This window comes from Zootoca vivipara, chromosome 11, assembly GCF_965207765.1.
Source record: "Zootoca vivipara chromosome 11, rZooViv2.hap1.1, whole genome shotgun sequence".
NCBI classification, from domain to species: domain Eukaryota; kingdom Metazoa; phylum Chordata; class Lepidosauria; order Squamata; family Lacertidae; genus Zootoca; species Zootoca vivipara.
Genome location: NC_142594.1, coordinates 23,051,235 through 23,069,203, shown reverse-complemented (window position 1 = coordinate 23,069,203; position 17,969 = coordinate 23,051,235). Strand labels below are relative to the sequence as shown.

Genomic DNA, 17,969 nt, shown 5'->3' with positions numbered 1-17,969 from the left:
ATTAGGGCTTTCTTCCTGTGGAGGTGAGTAGTCACAGGTAGAACCACTGACAACTACCGAGAAGGCTACATTTAGGCTGCCTTCTCCAACCTGGTGCCCTCCAGGAGTTTTGGATAAGAACTGTCCTTAGCCCATACCAGCCCAAACATCTGGTGGGTGAAGCCTGGGAGTTGTGGTGCTGAAAAGAAGGCTGTGCTGATGGGTGCCAGTGCCCAAAACATTTGGAGGATGCCAGTTTCGTGAAGGGTGTTTGGAAAGTAAAGAAAATCTTCAGGTCCCATGGATTCAGCTGGAACCCTCTAAAAGAAGGAAGCAAAGGCAATGCCGTAGCTACGGGGGAGCTAGCTGGGTGTTTTGCCCTGGGGTGAGGCCTCCAGAGAGGTGCCATTGAGGCTCCCAGTCTGTGTGTGAGTGTGGACACATATGCTTGTGTGGGTGGGTGCCAAAGGTCTTCCACTTGGGTGAAATAAAGCCTAGTTTCACCCCTGGTGAAGGATCACACCCTAAGCCAGTGGTTCCCAAAGTGGGTGGTACAACTCCCTGGTGGGGCAGTGGGATAACCTAGGGGGCTTCTGGAGGTGCAAATGACTATCAGACTTTGACAAGCTGGTCTCACTGGGTCAAGTTCATCGATGTTGTTGAATCAATTATACTAAAAGGTTTTCTCACTCACTGGATCATCACCTTGCTGTGGTTGAGTGCGCTTGCCTGTTCCCATGACCCTTGTGAGCGAAGATGTTGGGAGTCTTGTACTCCCAGCAGGGTCACCCAAGGCGGTAAGATCAAAGGGGAGGAGCTAGACAAAGAATGATCCAAAAAGTCCTCAGTGGCAGAACAGGCGGAAAATAACAAGATGTTACAACGGCTGTGAAGGCGGATGAAGGCTGCAGCAGATAAGAATCTACCGGTCATGGCCATCGGAACAAGAGCCTTACTGCGAAGACTGTGCATTGGTCAGCGTGCACTGCTCTACACACATAAAACAAATTCACACACAGGCGTCTTCCAAAAACCCATCCCAATGTTTATGGAAGACAATCTTACTCGGCTACGAGTAATCGCCAAAGAAGAATTAAAAGGTTTGAATTGGATTTGGAATAAACGTGCAATTAACTGTTACTGTTTTGAATTGCATTGTGTTCTTAACTTCCTTTGTGGGTCCTGCAAATCACTAATCTGAACAATGCTTTTTTTTTTTTACAGGGGCGTGTTCCCCAAATCCTACCGGAGCCTAGAGATGAGCCCTGCCTGCTTCATAACACTCTCTTCCTCAGGTGGTGCAGCAGCAGCAACAACTAAGCTGTGGTTTCAAACTGGTGTTGACGTTCCTGCATTGCAACGGGTCGGACTAGATGACCCTCGGGGGAGGGTTCATTCTGCGATTCCTCCTCCGCCAACCGCCTCGCCGGCAATTCACACACAGGCCTAAACACACGTGCTCAGTTCCTCCTCCTCCCGCCCCCCGTCTCAGCCTTCATTGGCGGCCTCCAAGCGGGGCTGGCTCAGCCTGCGGGCGGTTGGTTGCTGCTCCTCCGCCCGAGACCCGGCGCGGCGGTTCCCAGAGTGCGCTCGCCGCCAGCCGCCACAGCGAGGAGCCGAGAGGCGGCGGCGGGGCGGAGGCGACGGAGTCCGGGTCCCTCCGGTCCCGGTCCCCGCGCTGGGGGGCTCGGCGCAGCGCTGCAGGAAGAGGCGGCCTGAAAGCGCCGGGGAGGCGTTGCCCGGCGAGACCGGGAGTTCGCCTCTGACTCTGAGTCCTGCCCCCTGCACGGGCTGCAGAACAACAAGCGAGGAGGAGGCCGCCCCCGAGCAACTCCTGCCGCGCGAAGTGGGCGAGCGCTGGGGACGCCGCGTCGCTTTCCGGCCACGAGGGGGGCCGCTTGGATAGCGCGGCGGGAGGGGCCTCAGCAGCAAGTGGCGCCGCCGCCGCCGCCCCGCGCAGATCTCGCAGGAGGCGGGAAGCGCAGCCGCGAGGAGGCAGCGCGCGGCGGCTCCCCCTGCTCCGGCCGGGCGCCATGGCTGCAGCGGCGGGGCGACGCCGAGGGACTCTCCTCTGGAGGAGTCAGAACCAAGCGCCCCAGTCGAGAAGAGGTAAGGGCTAGGAGCCGACGGGAAAACCCCTCTCCTCTTCACATATCCAAATATGCCAACTCCAAGGAGGCGAAATCCCTTTGGCATAAAAGATTCGAGCCCCCACCCCCTACCCCAGTTGATGGGCATGGCCATTCAAATGGTGTGCATGCCCCGCGTGCCGATTTTAAGTTGGCACCCTTGTAAAGCAGCCCAAAGAGCCAGTACGCTTTGAGCTGCCTTTCCTTTTTACCAGCCTGAGAAGGGAAGTATCTGCACCACTTCGGGGGGTCATTGTAGAACTCCTCCTCCTTTGCATGTTGCATTTATTTATTTGTTGCATTTACTTTTCCCAGCTTTGTTTTTTTTTAACGAAGAACGCCCCAAATCCCCTCCAAACCCATGCCAAAGTTTTGCTGCGAATTCGTAGTTAACGAAGCTCTCTCTCTCCCCCCCCCCCACTTCCCGGGAGCTCGAAAGTGGTGTATGTACATATACTGTAGTTCTTCGGCTACCCGTTTTATCCTCACAGGAACCCTGTGAGGTGGGTTAGGCAGAGAGGGAGTGACTGGCCCAAAGTCACCCAGTAAGTTTCGCGGCCAAGTGGGGATTTGAACCATGGTGTCTACCTCAAGTCCTAGTTTGACATCCTAACCATTTACCCCCTTGCTGGCCAATAATGAAGGACCTGGCTTTAAATGCAGGTTTGACATGAGCAAAAGGACCTTGAGGATCATTTAAAAAAATAAAAAAATTCCAGTTTTCACGTATTATCTCCCATCAGTTAAAGAGAGACAAATGTGTACTGCATGTGGGCTTACAAAGTAAGAGAAAAGCACAAGACTTTCTCTTAGTTTGGTAGATGTGGGAGATCAGTTTGACAGTGCCAGAATAAAGTGGTGCATTTATGGCTCATTGGGCTGGGTAGTCTTGCAAGGGATGTAAGTGCAGCAACTAACCCACCTGCCCTTGTTCCTCTGGCTGGTGGGAAAGGCTAACTAGGAAATGCTTCCACCCAGCACCCTAGAGCGTAGTGGCCTGGCAGGGGGATTACACTGCACTTGGACCAATAATCTGACGGCACCTCAAAGCCTTGTACAAAACCTGGCAAAGAGAGATTCTGCTGTGCCATGCCTTGCTTTATTTCATGTAAAGTACCAGCCTGCCTGGAAGTTGCATCTTCTGTTGTGCAGCGAAGTCAAAACCCAGAGTCTTCACAATAAATGAATAAAACTTTACTGAGTTAAACATATTTCTTTACAAATACATAATGGAGGAGAGCAAAGTAAAAACCAGGCATCCCCAAACTCAGCCCTCCAGATGTTTTGGGACTACAACTCCCATCATCCCTAGCTAACAGGACCAGTGTTCAGGGATGATGGGAATTGTAGTCCCAAAACATCTGGAGGGCCGAGTTTGGGGCTGCCTAGTAAAAACAGAAGAATATTAGACTAGGCTAGAGCAGCGTTTCTCAACCGCTGTTCCGCAGCACACTAGTGTGCCGCGAGACGCTGGCTGGTGTGCCGCGACGTGCGGCGACGAGAAGGGCGATTTGCATTGTCACGTGCCTGGCGGCCGCCAATACCCAGCACTGACCCGCCGGAAAGCAATATTTCTCCTCCTCTTTCCCAAAGCTCAGTGCAAACGAGCCTGGCGGCCGCCAATGCACACCACTGACCCACCGGAAAGCAATATTTGGCAAGTGTTTCTTACAGTCATAATTATAATATAGGGCGGCACAGAGTTAATTTTTTTAACTTTTTAAATGGTGGTGTGCCTCGTGATTTTTTTCACGGAACAAGTGTGCCGTGGCCCAAAAAAGGTTGAGAAACACTGGGCTAGAGAGCACACTGAGCCCGTTGTACAGTATTTATCCTTCCTGGCTCTGTGTGTCTTCCTGCAATTGATATAATATTTGTACAGTACAAGGAATGAGTCATCTAGCTGAATGAGTCTGCACTTTTCAGCATTTTCCAACACTTTCTACACTTTACTGCTTCTGCTCTCAAGATCTTTGTCACATTACATCTTCCGAGCTATAGCCATTGCCACAAGAAGCCATGGATAGCCTTATCCTCTGTGTCACAACTTATCCTTATTCCTGCATGTGTGGAGATGGGTGAGACCATTTAGTTAGCCTGCATGTGTTCAGTGATGCTCTCTTTTTCTCTTGTTTCACAGGATTAGGGGCTGCAGCCTGGCAGTGTAGACAGATCCCAAGGCGTAAGCTCAGATTCTCTTTATGATAACAGCAGTGCCTGTGGTGAGGAAACTCCCAGCTGCTTTCCCAGTTGCTATGAAATATATATCAGGGTGTTGACAAACTGCTGGAGAGGTCCTGGGCATTGAACAGAACTGTCTCTGTGCTGAAAGTTGTAGGGTTGGGAAGGGAGAGGAGCTGTTTGGGTTCTGATCCTTCAGGCATCTTAGACCATTTCCATTTTTTCTTTACACCTTGTATTACCTCTTCCATCCCCCATACTACTGTTACTTTGGGGGAAATGTGGATCCAAAGCTGTCTCTCTTACAAACTCTTCAATCTCTCAGTGGGTCTTGCTCCCAGTGATGATGTCCAAAACAGTCTTAGTCTTATGTCCAAAATAAAAGTGTGCACTGCACTGTGGGTTTGGGAACTTGATGGGAGCTGAAATTCAGAAATAAGAGAGGTCTTTCTATAAAGCTGTGGTGCTGTATACATCAACTTTTAAATGTGAGGGCATCTCACTACCATACAAAACAAAAAAGTTGGAGCTTCCAGCAGTACACATTTCTAGGAAATAACAATGGTTACCTTTTCAGATTGCTGGTTCACACTCACCCAAGCGGCCTTTCTTTAACAGACCAGTTTGTAGGGTAAGTGTTCTTCAGCTTACTTGCTTGCACATTCAGTTCCATTTATGTTTGGTTATGCAAACATCAACAGGAGTTTCTTTTTTCTCTTTTTTTGTTCTGAAGGTTGCATGTTGCTTTCTGACAGGCAATATACCTTTAGTCATTGTTCCAACTTTCACTGAAAGGGGAGTTTCCCCATTGACACTAATGAGAACTGGTTTTTGCTTTTTTAAATAATGGCTTGATTAAAGAGAATGTAATACCTTAAGAGCTTGCAGAGCAGCTCTGCTGCTGTGTAATTAAATGTAGGTACTGGAAAGCAGTGTCAGGTTTACACATTGGCCCTAATCCTGCTAAGAACAAAGTATATTTAAAGGTGATGCAAGAGCACAGTATCTTTTAGTTTATGCAACTAGTCTCTTGGCTGCAATTCGCAAGAAAAAAGTTTAGAAGCCATTTAAAAGTAAGAAAAATAGAAGACCAAACAATGCTAAAATAAGTGTGAAGATAAAGATATATTTTCCCCTCGCAGAAAGAGGTACATTTTAGTTCATTTAAATCAGTGGAATTAAGCTTGCTTTACTATATATATATATATATATATATATATATATATATATATATATACGGTATATTTGATGGTGGTCATGGTATGTATGTAATATCCCTTCATGTACTTTCCACCAAAAAATATAGTTGAAGTATTCAGACTTAGAGTGTGGTAGATTCTAACAGTGCATTCTTACGCTGGGTCTTCTCAGAAGTAAGTCCCATTGAGTTCAACAAGATTTCCTCCCAGGTAAGAAGGTATAGTCTAAGTTCATTGACATTGTGGTTCCAGTATATGGTTTATGGATAATCCTCTGGTGCTTAAGACTGTTTGTTGTGTTGTATTGTTGTGTGTTGTGTTATCCACCTTTTAGTAATGCAAATTTATGTTATGTCTAGGGGGCAGTAGTATTGACACTACTGTCCAGGAGACGTAACGTAAATGTGCATGCTGCATCTACTTTGAATTTTGTTATATTAGCCTGTACTGCAAATGTTAAAAAAAACCTCTGTCAGCAAGAATACACACTTGATTTCTCTTCCACGTTCTGTCCTGAATAATCCTTGGAGCACAAGTAGTACACAAGAGGTGCGTAAGGAGAGCTCCGCTAGACCACAGATGAGCATCCTCGCTTGTGACAACAGCCAGCAGCAGAGGTGCTTCCACAAAACCCACAAGGAGGGCTTGAAGGCTACAGCTGTCTTCTCCTCAGCAAGTGGGACTTAGTGGCCTCCTGCCCCTCTGAACTTGGAGGTTACATACATGAATAGGCATTGATCAAAGAGGTTTAATTATGGTCTAGACTAGAGGGTCCCCAACATGCTGCAGATAGTACTTCAAATGCCTGGCTGAAGCTTGCAAGAAGGCATCCTTGATCAGCAAAGCTTTGTTTTTACTCAAGCTGAATGCAGCCCATAGTTGGTAAGGGTTTCAACAGCACTGCAATATAAGCTGCAATCGCATGCCATGCTCTTGCATGCTTCAAGATCCAATAGACTTCAGCGAGACATTTGCAAGCAGGTTTAATTATTCAGCCTTAGACTTAGGTTTCAAACATGTGCTTGCTTGTTCACAGTGACACTTACTGACAGGTAGAAGAGCATACAATTGTAGCCATAGAAAAAGAGATGGGGATTCTTTCAGTAAAAACAGCTTGTGCAAAATTGACCATGAGATTATTATTATTATTATTATTTATTATTTATACCCCGCCCATCTGGCTGGGTTTCCCCAACCACTCTGGGCGGCTTCCAACAGAAAAATAAAACACAGTGATCTATTAAACATTAAAAGCCTCCCTAAACAGGGCTGCCTTCAGATGTCTTCTAAAAGTCTGGTAGTTGTTTTTCTCTTTGACATCTGATGGGAGGGCGTTCCACAGGGCGGGCGCCACTACCGAGAAGGCCCTCTGTATATTAGACCATTTTATCCAGCTTGGTCTTGACAAATATTCGGTTGGGTAAGACTCTTAGGAGCATAATAATTGTCTTAGCGTTTCTGTTTAGGAACTCTTAAGAGAAGTGTGTGGAAATACCAATGCCTTTGCAAAAAGTAGGTTTTTAAATAAAATAAAAATTCTAATCCTGACTTTCAGTTCATTGCCTCATGACTTGAAATGCCTACTCTTTCTGTTTTTGATATACATTCCCCCCACTTGTAATGGAATTTTGTTTTTACTTGGCTATGATTCGAGATCTGTTACTTCCGTAGGTAGTTGTAAAACTAGTTTCTCCACCCTAACCTAGAGGGATCTGAGCACTGGAGCAAGAGGTGACTAATTTTCAATTCTAGTTAACACCGAACTTCTCTTGAGAACTTCAGCTGGAGTGTCTAAAAGATGCACAGGGTGGAAGGCAGGTGGTGGGCCTGTTTAGATGGCCCACCCTCAGAGTCTAATGGATCCTGGTGTCTTCCTGAATGCAGGAATTTTCCAGTGCAAAAAGCTGATTATCCTGTTGAAACTCTCACTGTGGAATGGTGAGATCGGATGTGCAGTTGGCACAATACTTCCAGAATGGCTTTTCCAGCATTGCGGAGCCTGCATGCCTCCTTGGTAATCTGGGGAGCTTCAGGCTAGACTTAGACTAGAACGTAAGTAGTGCTCTCCTAATTTCATTCTGAAACCGACCAAGCACTGGCCAGGGCACATAATTGTGTCTACCATGTGGCAGTGTGAGCTGCGAAGGCTCATTTTGCAGCTTTCATTGTATCCTCTAGTAGCTGGCAGGAGGACAGTCTAGAGGTTGCTGATCCCTGCAACGGGAAGGGGCCTCTGGAAAATTCAAGGACCTGCTGTGACCAGCTGACTACACATTTTGTGGATAAAGTTGCTTGACTTCGGAGTGGCCTTGATTCAGTGGTCGTTGCAGTTCCGGAGGAAGTACCCAGTGCCAGAGTTGGTGAGATTGGTTTCAGCTTATGCAGGCGGCTAACGTGGGCAAGGCTGTATGCTGACCATGCGTTCTCTTGACCCCTAACCCTTCTGGGCTTATTAAATCTAGCAGAGGGGGTTTAATTATCTGGGCCTAGAGTATGGTCAGTGCTTCATTGCATCAGCAATAACTATCAACCAGTTGCAAATACCCTCTTGCTGGGGAAGTGGATGCAGAGAATTATGGTGGGGAACCTCCAAGCATTTGTGGTTAACACACATTATTTTGATTGATTCCCTGGGTCCAGGCCTGGCCATGGGACAAAGTCTGCCTTGGCTTCCCCGATGAATGACATTTACAAATAGAGGGACAGGGTATGTGTGAGTTTGCTTCTGCTTTTTGACCTCACTGCAACATTCGCTACTGGCTCAACCGGCTCCAGGGAATTGGAATGGGGTCACTGTGGTACAGTGATTCCGGTACTATCTACAGGACCAGGTCCAGAAAGCAGCATTGGTAAAGTACTATTTGGCTCCCTGGAAGTTATGCTATGGGGTGCTGCTCTATAATATCCATATGAAGTCCCTGGGAGTGGTGGTTGGGCATTTGGGGGCAAGGTGCCATCAATGTGTTGATGTCTCTCGAGCCTCTGTTTCTCTATCACATCTGAATCAGGAGAGGCTGTACAGGCCCTGGACCAGTGCTAGACACAGTGGTAGGATGGATGAGCAGGGCATTTTTTAAACATATAAACTAAGTATGGGCAAAATTCCTTCACCACAGCCCTTATGACTCCTCCCCACCTGTGACGTGTGCTTTTGCTTGATCCTAGTTTATATTTGGAGAAAACAAAATGCCTATTTAGAAGCTGTTTGCATTCTCATCTAGACACTGTGATTATAGATTTGCCCAGCCTGTTTCACATAAAACTAAGTTTGTGGGTCACCAGTGCAATTGAGGCCAGAAGAACCACCTGGTTCAAGGCATGCTGCCGCTGATTTGGATATTGGTGTTTTGTTGAGGTGCGCAATGCCAAAATGCTGAAAGTCATGGAAAGTGAGAACTGGTGGAAAGTGAGGTCTCTCTCACTGGTGTGTTTCCTGAAGCTGATAGCACCGTCCACCCAGATGTACCCTTGCTTGAGAGGTGTTGGTTCACCCAGCACACTAAGCCAAGCCATTGCTTTGCAAGATAGCTTGAATGTGTGGGCTTCCAGAGAGGAACTTGCATCTACTTTGCTCCTCCCTGGTTCTTTTTGCTGCTGTTCCTTGCTAAGCTTAGCCATGGCTTGGCTTTGGGTGCCATTTGAACTGGGACCAGGGCCGGCGCGTCCATTTAGGCAAAGTAGGCAGCTGCCTAGGGCGCCAAAAGGGAGGGGACGCTGGCCAGCCTGCCCGCCGCCCCCCGGTGCTGCCTGGGGCCGCCTCCACTGTGGCTGTCACCTGTTGAGCGGCTTCAGGCCGCTATCCCGAGGTGCGCGCGTGCCTCCGGAGAGTGGCCTGAAGCCGCTCAGCAGCTGACAGCCGCGGTGGAGGCGGCCCCAGGCTCGCGCTCCCCACGTGAAGCTCCAGAAGCGTGCAGGGAGCGCGAGCCTGGGGCCACCTCACCGCACCTCTCAGCTGTTTTTTATTTTATTTTTCATTTTTCTACTTTTTATTTTTTTCTATTTTCTATTTTTATTTTTTCTACTTTTTATTTTTACTTTTTTTATTAATGGGGGAGGGGGCGCCACAAGGTGATCTCGCCTAGGGCGCAAAAAACCCTAGCACCGGCCCTGACTGGGACTCACTGCTAACCACAAACTGTAACCAAGAATGGGAGACCAAGGTTTGGCTTAGTGTGACATGCATACATTTTCTCCTCTGCTTATATTTGATGCAATATCCATTCCTGGTTGACTTCTTTTAAACAACATCTCTCTTACATGATGTTCATGTACAGTTCTTGCAAAAACATGTTTTGAGCGTGTTTGCAGTGCTGTAGCCTTGAGCAGCTGAGAAGGGCTTGGGGATGTACCAGACCAACTTGCACCGCTGCAAAAGGTTTTGTGTTTTGACATAAATAGAAACATTGAGGGTTGTGGAGTATATAGGGGAGGAGGAGATGTGGGTGGTGAAGTGTTGTGTTGAAGCAAACATACTTTCTCCAATTAGGTAGGACTCACAGCAGCAGCAACTTTGCACCTTAACAATGAAGCACAGGAATAAAAGCCGGGAAGAGGAGAGTGGGTGTTGAGGTAGGGCGGGAGGCAGTTCAAAATGAGGTTCTGTTCCTTGCAGTCATTGCAATTAATTGATGAAGCTACTTAAGTGTGCACTTCTAAAAGCAGTCCTTTCAAATCCCTGCTAACAGCAGAGGGCTTGGGGAGAGGGAGGAGGAATGCCTACTATACTCAAAGCATAAATTCACATGCTGGAGAGAAGGGATTTTTTAAAACAAAACAAAACACTGATTGCAGAGCTGAGTGGAAGACCTCCTACAACCTGCAAAGGGGAGTGGGTTTTTCTTTAGCGACATGGGAATGGGTTTGACAACAACTGCTGCAGAATGCCAAGATTTCCACACCCTTGCTCTTGCTGTCAGTCAGTGGAAAGGGAAAAGTTGGCACAATGAGGCAATGCCAACAGTTGGCTTCTACAAAGTCTTGAGGAATGTCAAGCAGGAGAGACAGGCAGAGTGGAGGAAAGCAGAGTACAGTATGACCAAACATACCCTAGTTACTGTGATCATATGCAGAATGTCCGTTGGCTTAAATGTGGTTTGTACGATAAACCATGGTTTTAAAACTGCAGCTGACTTACACCCCTGTGGTCTAACCATGGAGACAGGTGCATAAAGAACAGTGAAGTGGGATTTCACTCACTATCCCCCCCCCCCAAATAATACAAACATATGCCTAATATAATGAAGCACAGATGCAACCAGATCTTTCAAGTTTAAATGGTTTATATATAAGACTGAGTGAATATATATATATTTCCAATCTTTTGTTGCTGTCTGGTGTTACAGCATTGCATGAAAAATGTATATTTGAGGTTTGGTGGCCACATGCAAAAGAGCTTATTTGGACACTGTGTCATTTACTTGCCAGGAAAAGGGTTAGGGGTTGATGGGCTGCAACTGATGAAAAATTACTAGAGAAACAAAATACTATTCTGACGTGTGTCATTTCCTAGTATGCTGGTCGCTGACACATCACCGTGCTGAAAATTACTGTTGCTTGTTTCTCCTGATATTTACAGGATGTAGACTTAAAAGTGAGCCAGGGACGTTTGGAACACTGTTACGTTATGGAAGATGAAGACTCAGAATCTCAAGAGGAAGAAGAGGGTAAAGAGAGTGATAAAAGCGACCAAGTGGATTGGAGAGAGAAGCAGAGTCCAGTTTCCAGCTCTTCGGTGAGAGTCATGAAAGAAGTTGTATTGGGCCGTATACGGTTAAGTTCTACTCAGCATAGACCCATTGAAATTAATAGTCTTTGGTAGTCTTGCCCATTAAGGTCAATGGTTCTATACTGAGTATGACTCACATTGAATTCAGTCCATTGCCTGGGATCCTAAATCGCTCTTCCATTCATGTATGATGGCGGAGATTCTCACCAAGTCCCCTGCCTCATATCCCACACCCACACCATATCCTCAAACTCCCTGGGGTAGATTTTCAAAGGGCTGCAGAAAGAAGGGGGAGGAAGGAAAGTCTATTTCCATAAGCAAGACTTCTGTTCCATTCACAGACGGAAAATTATAACCCCAGCCGTCAATATTAGTGTTTTTGAAAACTGATTCAGATATTGATTTATTCATGGCAAGTCATTTTTGAAATGTATATATTCGCAAATACCATCGTGGGAATTACCTGCCATGTCTTAAAAGATATCGTTAACTTCTTGCTGCACCAGTTACTTGGTTATTAATTCCCCCAACCCCAAATTTGTGGTCTGCTCTTTCCTCTTTAACATCTCTGATTTTTATTTTTTTAAGTTGATGTAGTTTTGCTTTAAATCATAAAACAGCTTTGGTATCAAAAGACTCCAGTTCTGACCATTATAAACAAAGAATTTATGAAGGCAAGCATGTTCAGATAACTGCTGCTTACTAAAAAGTTTTACAGTGTGGCATTTTTTAAAAAAAACAACAACTATAGAAGCGGCAGCAGCTTGCAATTGTCAAACTATTAGGGCAAGTATTACCACTTCCTCTGTAGCTGCATGAAAATCTAATGGAATGGTGAGCCTTAACTGCTAGTCAGGGGTCAACAAGGTTTAACTCACCTGGGGTGGTTCCCTCCAGCGGAGATCCTTCCACGGGCCGGATCGCGGGTGCAATTTCCAGCCTCTGCGCAGACGCGATTTCCGGCGCCGCGGAAGTGAGTCCCTGCGCTGGTTTAGCACAGCGGGCGGGCGGCTCAATTCGGGGCGGCTCGTGGGCCGGTTAAATGACCCCCATTGGGCCTTAGGCTGCCGACCCCTGTGCTAGATGGAAGACAGCAGTCCAGTTCTGGGGTCCTGTTGTAAGCTTTTAATTGGCTGTCACGTGAACTCCCGGTTGTCTGAATCCACTCTCTGTGTGCAGTGAACAACATCTCAGAATGTGCTATCCTATAGTGCTTCTTCACAGATGTACTGCTGGCCAGTTAACATGGTATGAAGATAGCATGCTTTGTTGTTTGCAAATGTTACTGTCACTCAGTGGCATGCATATTTACTTAATACATTTTATAAACCACCTGTCAGCCAGTTGGTTCCTATGGCAGTTGAGAACAGGATAAGGGGGTTGTCAGCCTCTTTGAAGCCCCTGGGCACATTTAGAATTTTGAGTTTTGCAGCTGTATACATCTCCTGTGGCTTGAAGTGGTGTCTTTTTCCTGATCCCCCTTACAATTCTAATTACAACTTTCCACTAACAATGGAGAAATGTCTATTAATTGTGGATTGTGGGGTGGGGTGGGGTTACAACAGGTTTACAGAAGCACTACTGGTTCTACTTTCCCGTTGGAAGGTTATTTTCCACTGCCAGCATCACTGACTGAAAATACAGTGGAAGTGTTGCAATTTGCACATAAGCTTGTAAACTATCTCAAACAGTTGGAAGCATGCTTCTACAATAACCCAGTTAAAGCAACTCTCTTTCAGATCATGATCTTGTCAGGAATTCTGCAACTCAACTGCACCATCTTCCCCCCCCTTTACCATTTACTTGCTTCCGAAAAGTGTGATTTGCCGAAGTAGAATCTGAAGAATTGTTTTAAAACCATCCCCCCGATTTCTACAACTCCATTCTATGACAGAAGCCTTTGCTTACACCATGGGGGCTAAAGTAGTAAGATGAACCTGTAGTGAATGAAATGTAGCACGTGACTTAGGGGTGCATTCATTTTTCCTCAATTTGACTCAAGGGTTCCACGTGGCACACCTTTCCCAAGGGTGCATGCCAGTGGTAGGTGGAACAAGTGTGGCACTTAGCTTTGAGCTGTTGGCTACATTTCAGCCAGGCAAGATCACTCAAGAGCAGGGTAAGGTGTGTGTCTCGGAAAGACAGGGTGTGACCTGGCGAGAGTCATGCGGGTCAAATGGAAAAGCCCTGGGGGGGCCTCATATTGTCCCAGGCCCTGAGGTTGCTTGACCCTGATTTTAGAAAATACCATCAGCCTTGTTGTTGTCTTGTGGTGTCTTACGAGGTTCATCATAATCACCTGTATTGTTAATCTTATCTGTGTGGAATTGATAAAATGATAACTCTCCTGCCTTTGGACAGCACAATAATCAACATGCTTCCCTCCAAGTCTGTATTTTATTAACATAAGCACCCAGTAGAAGCTGTATCTATTCTAAACCAAAGTTTGGATAGTAGGGAAGAGTGTGTAGATATTTCTAAATGGATGCAAGTACTGTATGTGAGGAACTACCTAGCTAGGGCAAACACCCAAAGATGCTTTTATTTAATATAATAATAGTTGGAAAGGATCCTAAGGGATCATCTAGTCCAACCCCCTGCAATGAAGGAATATGCAGCTATCCCTTACGGGGATCGAACCTGCAACCTTTGAATTCTCAGCACCACACTCTAGCCAGGATGATGGGCCAAATAGTCAAGATGTTTGTTTTGAACCCTTTCAAGCTCTTCTTGCATGCCTCAGTATATCTTTCCCCACATTACCTCCACCCCAATGTCTGCTGGATAAGCTCGTAAGAATTCTGCCTTTAAAAAAGGTGAAGACAAGGTGTAGGCTGTGAAACTCGTGCCTCTATGTTGCGCACAATTAATTTTTAGGAAAACAATTCAAGCTGCTCCTGTTTTAGCAGAGGTGGGTAGTGGTGGTTTTCCAATTTGTATTGCAGCAGATAGCAGACAAACTACTGCATCTTACTGGGTTCTTTTTGATGCTTTCCCCAATACTCTTTTAGGCTGCCATTTTTGTTGATCATACTCTTTCTGTAACAGCTGGTATTTTCAGAAAGCATTCTGTGTTGTGGCGGGTGGGGGTGAGAAATAACACATTTTAAATTATAAAAAGGCTGCTGTTGAACTGGCTAGAAACTATTTAACCATAGGGAGAGTTGCAAGGTTTCATCAACATAACATTTCATTTTGCTCCCTCTTTTAGGAACCCTGGTTGGGAAATACTGTGCCTGTTATCAACAGCAGAGGTATGAACCTGCCAAACTTCCACAATACTGTTAATTTGACTCAGGCTATTAGCCGTGATGTTAGTCTTCATGATGCTACAATGGTGAAATCAGACCACAATACTACAGTAAATGCAGAGAGAAGGAATTTGGAGATACTGGAAAATCTGTCATTAACAGATTCTCACACATCACTAATGAATGGCGTCAACATGCTTGGGGTTTTTGCATCTGATAATTGTACGAATCTAACAAGCCAGGATTTGTTCTTGAGCCTGGATGGACACGGATTTGAGGCTTCCTGTTTCTTTGAAGAACGGGATTCTGATTCTGGACTCTCTTTGGATTTAAATCATAGCAATTCATCCCTTGTTTTCACCTGTGACAGTGATGCTGAATCTGCTACCTATGATTTAGCTGTAGGAGGCTGCTGCGTAGAATACAGCAAATGTTACCACACAGATTATCAAAGCAATTATGACCTCAGTGCAGAATTGTTTGTAGATGTGTTGCATGATCACACATACAGCCAAATCCCACAACAGCTGGTACCCTGTGTGCCAGAAGAATATGACTTCATGTGGCCAGAGAAATCCAATAAAGCCAGAAGTAGAAATGGAGATAACGCAGAGAGAAACCAAAGCCGTGACGAATACCGCGCAGAAGCCCTGAGAATTCCATTCTCTGTAAATGACATTGTGACTCTGCCTGTTGATTCCTTTAATAGCTTGTTATCAAAATACTACTTGACAGATAACCAGCTATCGCTCATACGTGACATAAGGCGGAGAGGAAAAAACAAAGTCGCTGCTCAAAACTGCCGCAAACGTAAACTAGATGCAATTATGAACCTGGAAGATCAGGTGTGTCACCTTCAAGCACAAAAGGAAAAGCTCAAGAAGGAAAAAGCCCAGTGTAATAGATCAATTAGCAACATAAAACAAAAACTAAATGATCTTTATTGGGACATTTTGAGTAGATTAAGAGATGACCAAGGAAGACCTGTTAACCCAAGCCAATACTCTCTACAATGTTGTAAAAATGGCAGTGTTTTGGTTGTACCTGGAAAAGCCATCAAACTGGAACTGAAACAAAATAATCCAACCAAAAAAGTAGCCCGATAGAAAATATTTCTCTTTAGCTATTGAAATTGAAAGGGATGTTTCTTAATTATTCTTAAATTAATAATTAAATTCTTAAATTAAGAATAAATTAAGAAAAAATATTCTTTTAGTTTACACAGGGGAAAATAAAGTTTGATAAGGATCTACTTTGATTACCCACATTATCAAAAAAAAATTAAGACTTGTGTACCAAAATTTTTTTGTGTATTATAAACAAAATGTCCAAGTAGGTCTGTGAACACAGACCTAATAGAATCAGTTCTTGACTGAAGATTTCATCTGAATAAATTATTGGTTAAACCATATTGCATGTTTTGCATAATTTATTCAGTTTTGCTAATCTCCTAGGGGAGTTCTTGTAACTTAAAACTTCAGCTTAAATGCTGAAAATGGCATTGCTATCTTTTATTTAGTTTTATTCCTAAAACTTGTCTACCGCTTGATTACTCACAATCCGAAGTGGTGTACATAAAAATCCACACGCAATAAAGTTGTCTTAAGACCAAACACTACCTAAAAATGCCTGTTAGAACAAGGAAGTCTTAACAATGTGCCTGAAGTTTCTCAAGGGTGCGTCTTGTTGAGATTTCCACAGGTTTGTGCCCGCTTCACGAAATACAACTTCAAGAAGTTACAAGTCATGCATCCAAAAAATAGAGAACCACCAGCAAAAGACTCTCCCAAAGACCTCAGTGATTGGCCCAGGTTATAATGGATCCGATAGTGATCCTGTAACTATGTTGTCAAGAGCCTTGTAAATTGTCAGAGCTGTGAGCTTGGTCTGGAAACATTGGCAGCCATTTCAGTGGCCACTGGTATCAACAGCTGCTGACAGACTGAGATGGAGCAGAGCTATCCATTCCCACAATCCTGCTTTTGATACAGATCATCCCTCAAGGCGACCAAGGCAGATTCAGTTCCACAAGGCACATAAATGGAAATCAGTCCTATAAAATATGTGAAGGTGCTGCATTAGACACAAAAACTGCTACACCTATGGCACCACGGAGCAGTGATGTTACCTTTGAAGTGCTGGACAATGTGCTACTGAGTGTTCAAAGAACCACCCACCACTTCTGGTAGCTAGTCTCTAGGTCACCTGCAGTAACAGCTCATCAAGGACACAATGCTGGCTGTGAAGTAGTTCTTTGCAGTCTTCACTGCCACTTGGTAGACAAAACTGTGCGACCTTACAAGTGTTTGATCAGCTTTGAAGTGTTTTCCATCTTCCGCGCTCCAGTTGTGTCCCAGCCTCTTTCATTGCCTGCAGCAGCTCCTCGGCAAACCAAGGAGCAGTGCAGGCCCTGGGAATGAATACTGTACCCCCATTCCACAATGAGACCAGGGTCTCAAGAGAATCACTGGGTCTATCCACTGGAAAATCATTTAGTCTCCACAGATGCACCATCCAAATTGGTTCCCAACATTTGCAGTGTTGAGGTTGCTGCCAGAAACCCAAACTTCACCAGAAAGTGATCTGACCATGACAAGGGGGGTATGGACCACCCTTGTATAGAATCCTCCTACTTGCTACAAGCAAATACTAAATCATGGTTAAGTCCTGTGAATAACACATTTCCCCCCATTGGCTCCTTGTCTAACAGGTTTTTGAAACTCTGTACTGACCTGCTAATCGGGTTTGATAAGGTATGGTAGTTATTTGAAAGTATGCATCATGAAGGTGTCTTGTAAGCCCAAGCCTATCTTAACAGCAAATTAATTGCCACATGAAATGTAAAATGACCACTTAACTGAATGCATTGAAATGCAAGTAGAATTTTGGATGGACCCTGTTAGCATGGTCTAAATTACAAACGCCTTAAATTTATAACTTATTTAAATTGATATTTTATATTTTTACCTTTGTATAGTAGTATAAAGTGTTTCTGTTTGCATACTGTTGTCATTATTAGGATTTCTGGTACTGTTGCAATTACTTTATTTTTGGAGGAACATGCCAATGAGCTTCTGCAATATATTCGTGCATGCACACGAAAGCTCATACCAAAATAAAAACTTAGTTGGTCTTTAAGGTGCTACTGAAGGAATTTTTTTTTATTTTACTTCGATCCAGACCAACACGGCTACCTACCTGTAACCAAAACAGTAGAGTAGGTTAACTTTTCCAACACCATGTTCATGCAGTTTCTTAAATTTAACACAACTTAAGTACACTTTGTTTTTGAAGAGGGCCAGAGTATTGCCCTTAACCATAAAAACACAGTGGTACCTCTACTTACGAATGTGCGTTCGGAACGCATTAAATTCGTAATTCGAAAAAAATTGTAAGTCGAGTCCCATAGGAATGCATTGGGAGAAAAAATTCGTAAGTCGAAGCAACCCTATCTAAAAATTCGTAAGTAGAAAAAATCCTATCTAAACCGCATCCAAGATGGCGG

The 17,969-nt window shown here is 44.9% G+C and overlaps 1 protein-coding gene across 1 annotated transcript; it reads left to right on the top strand.

Moving 5' to 3' along the window:
* Positions 1-1,698: 1,698 nt before the first annotated feature.
* Positions 1,699-17,465, top strand: NFE2L3 (NFE2 like bZIP transcription factor 3; the record flags this gene model as incomplete). The annotated part of the gene is made up of 4 exons (XM_035129589.3): positions 1,699-2,088; positions 4,867-4,920; positions 11,064-11,219; positions 14,425-17,465. Coding segments are annotated over 4 exons (1,746 nt in total), but the record flags the coding sequence as incomplete, so codon positions are not given.
* Positions 17,466-17,969: the final 504 nt, after the last annotated feature.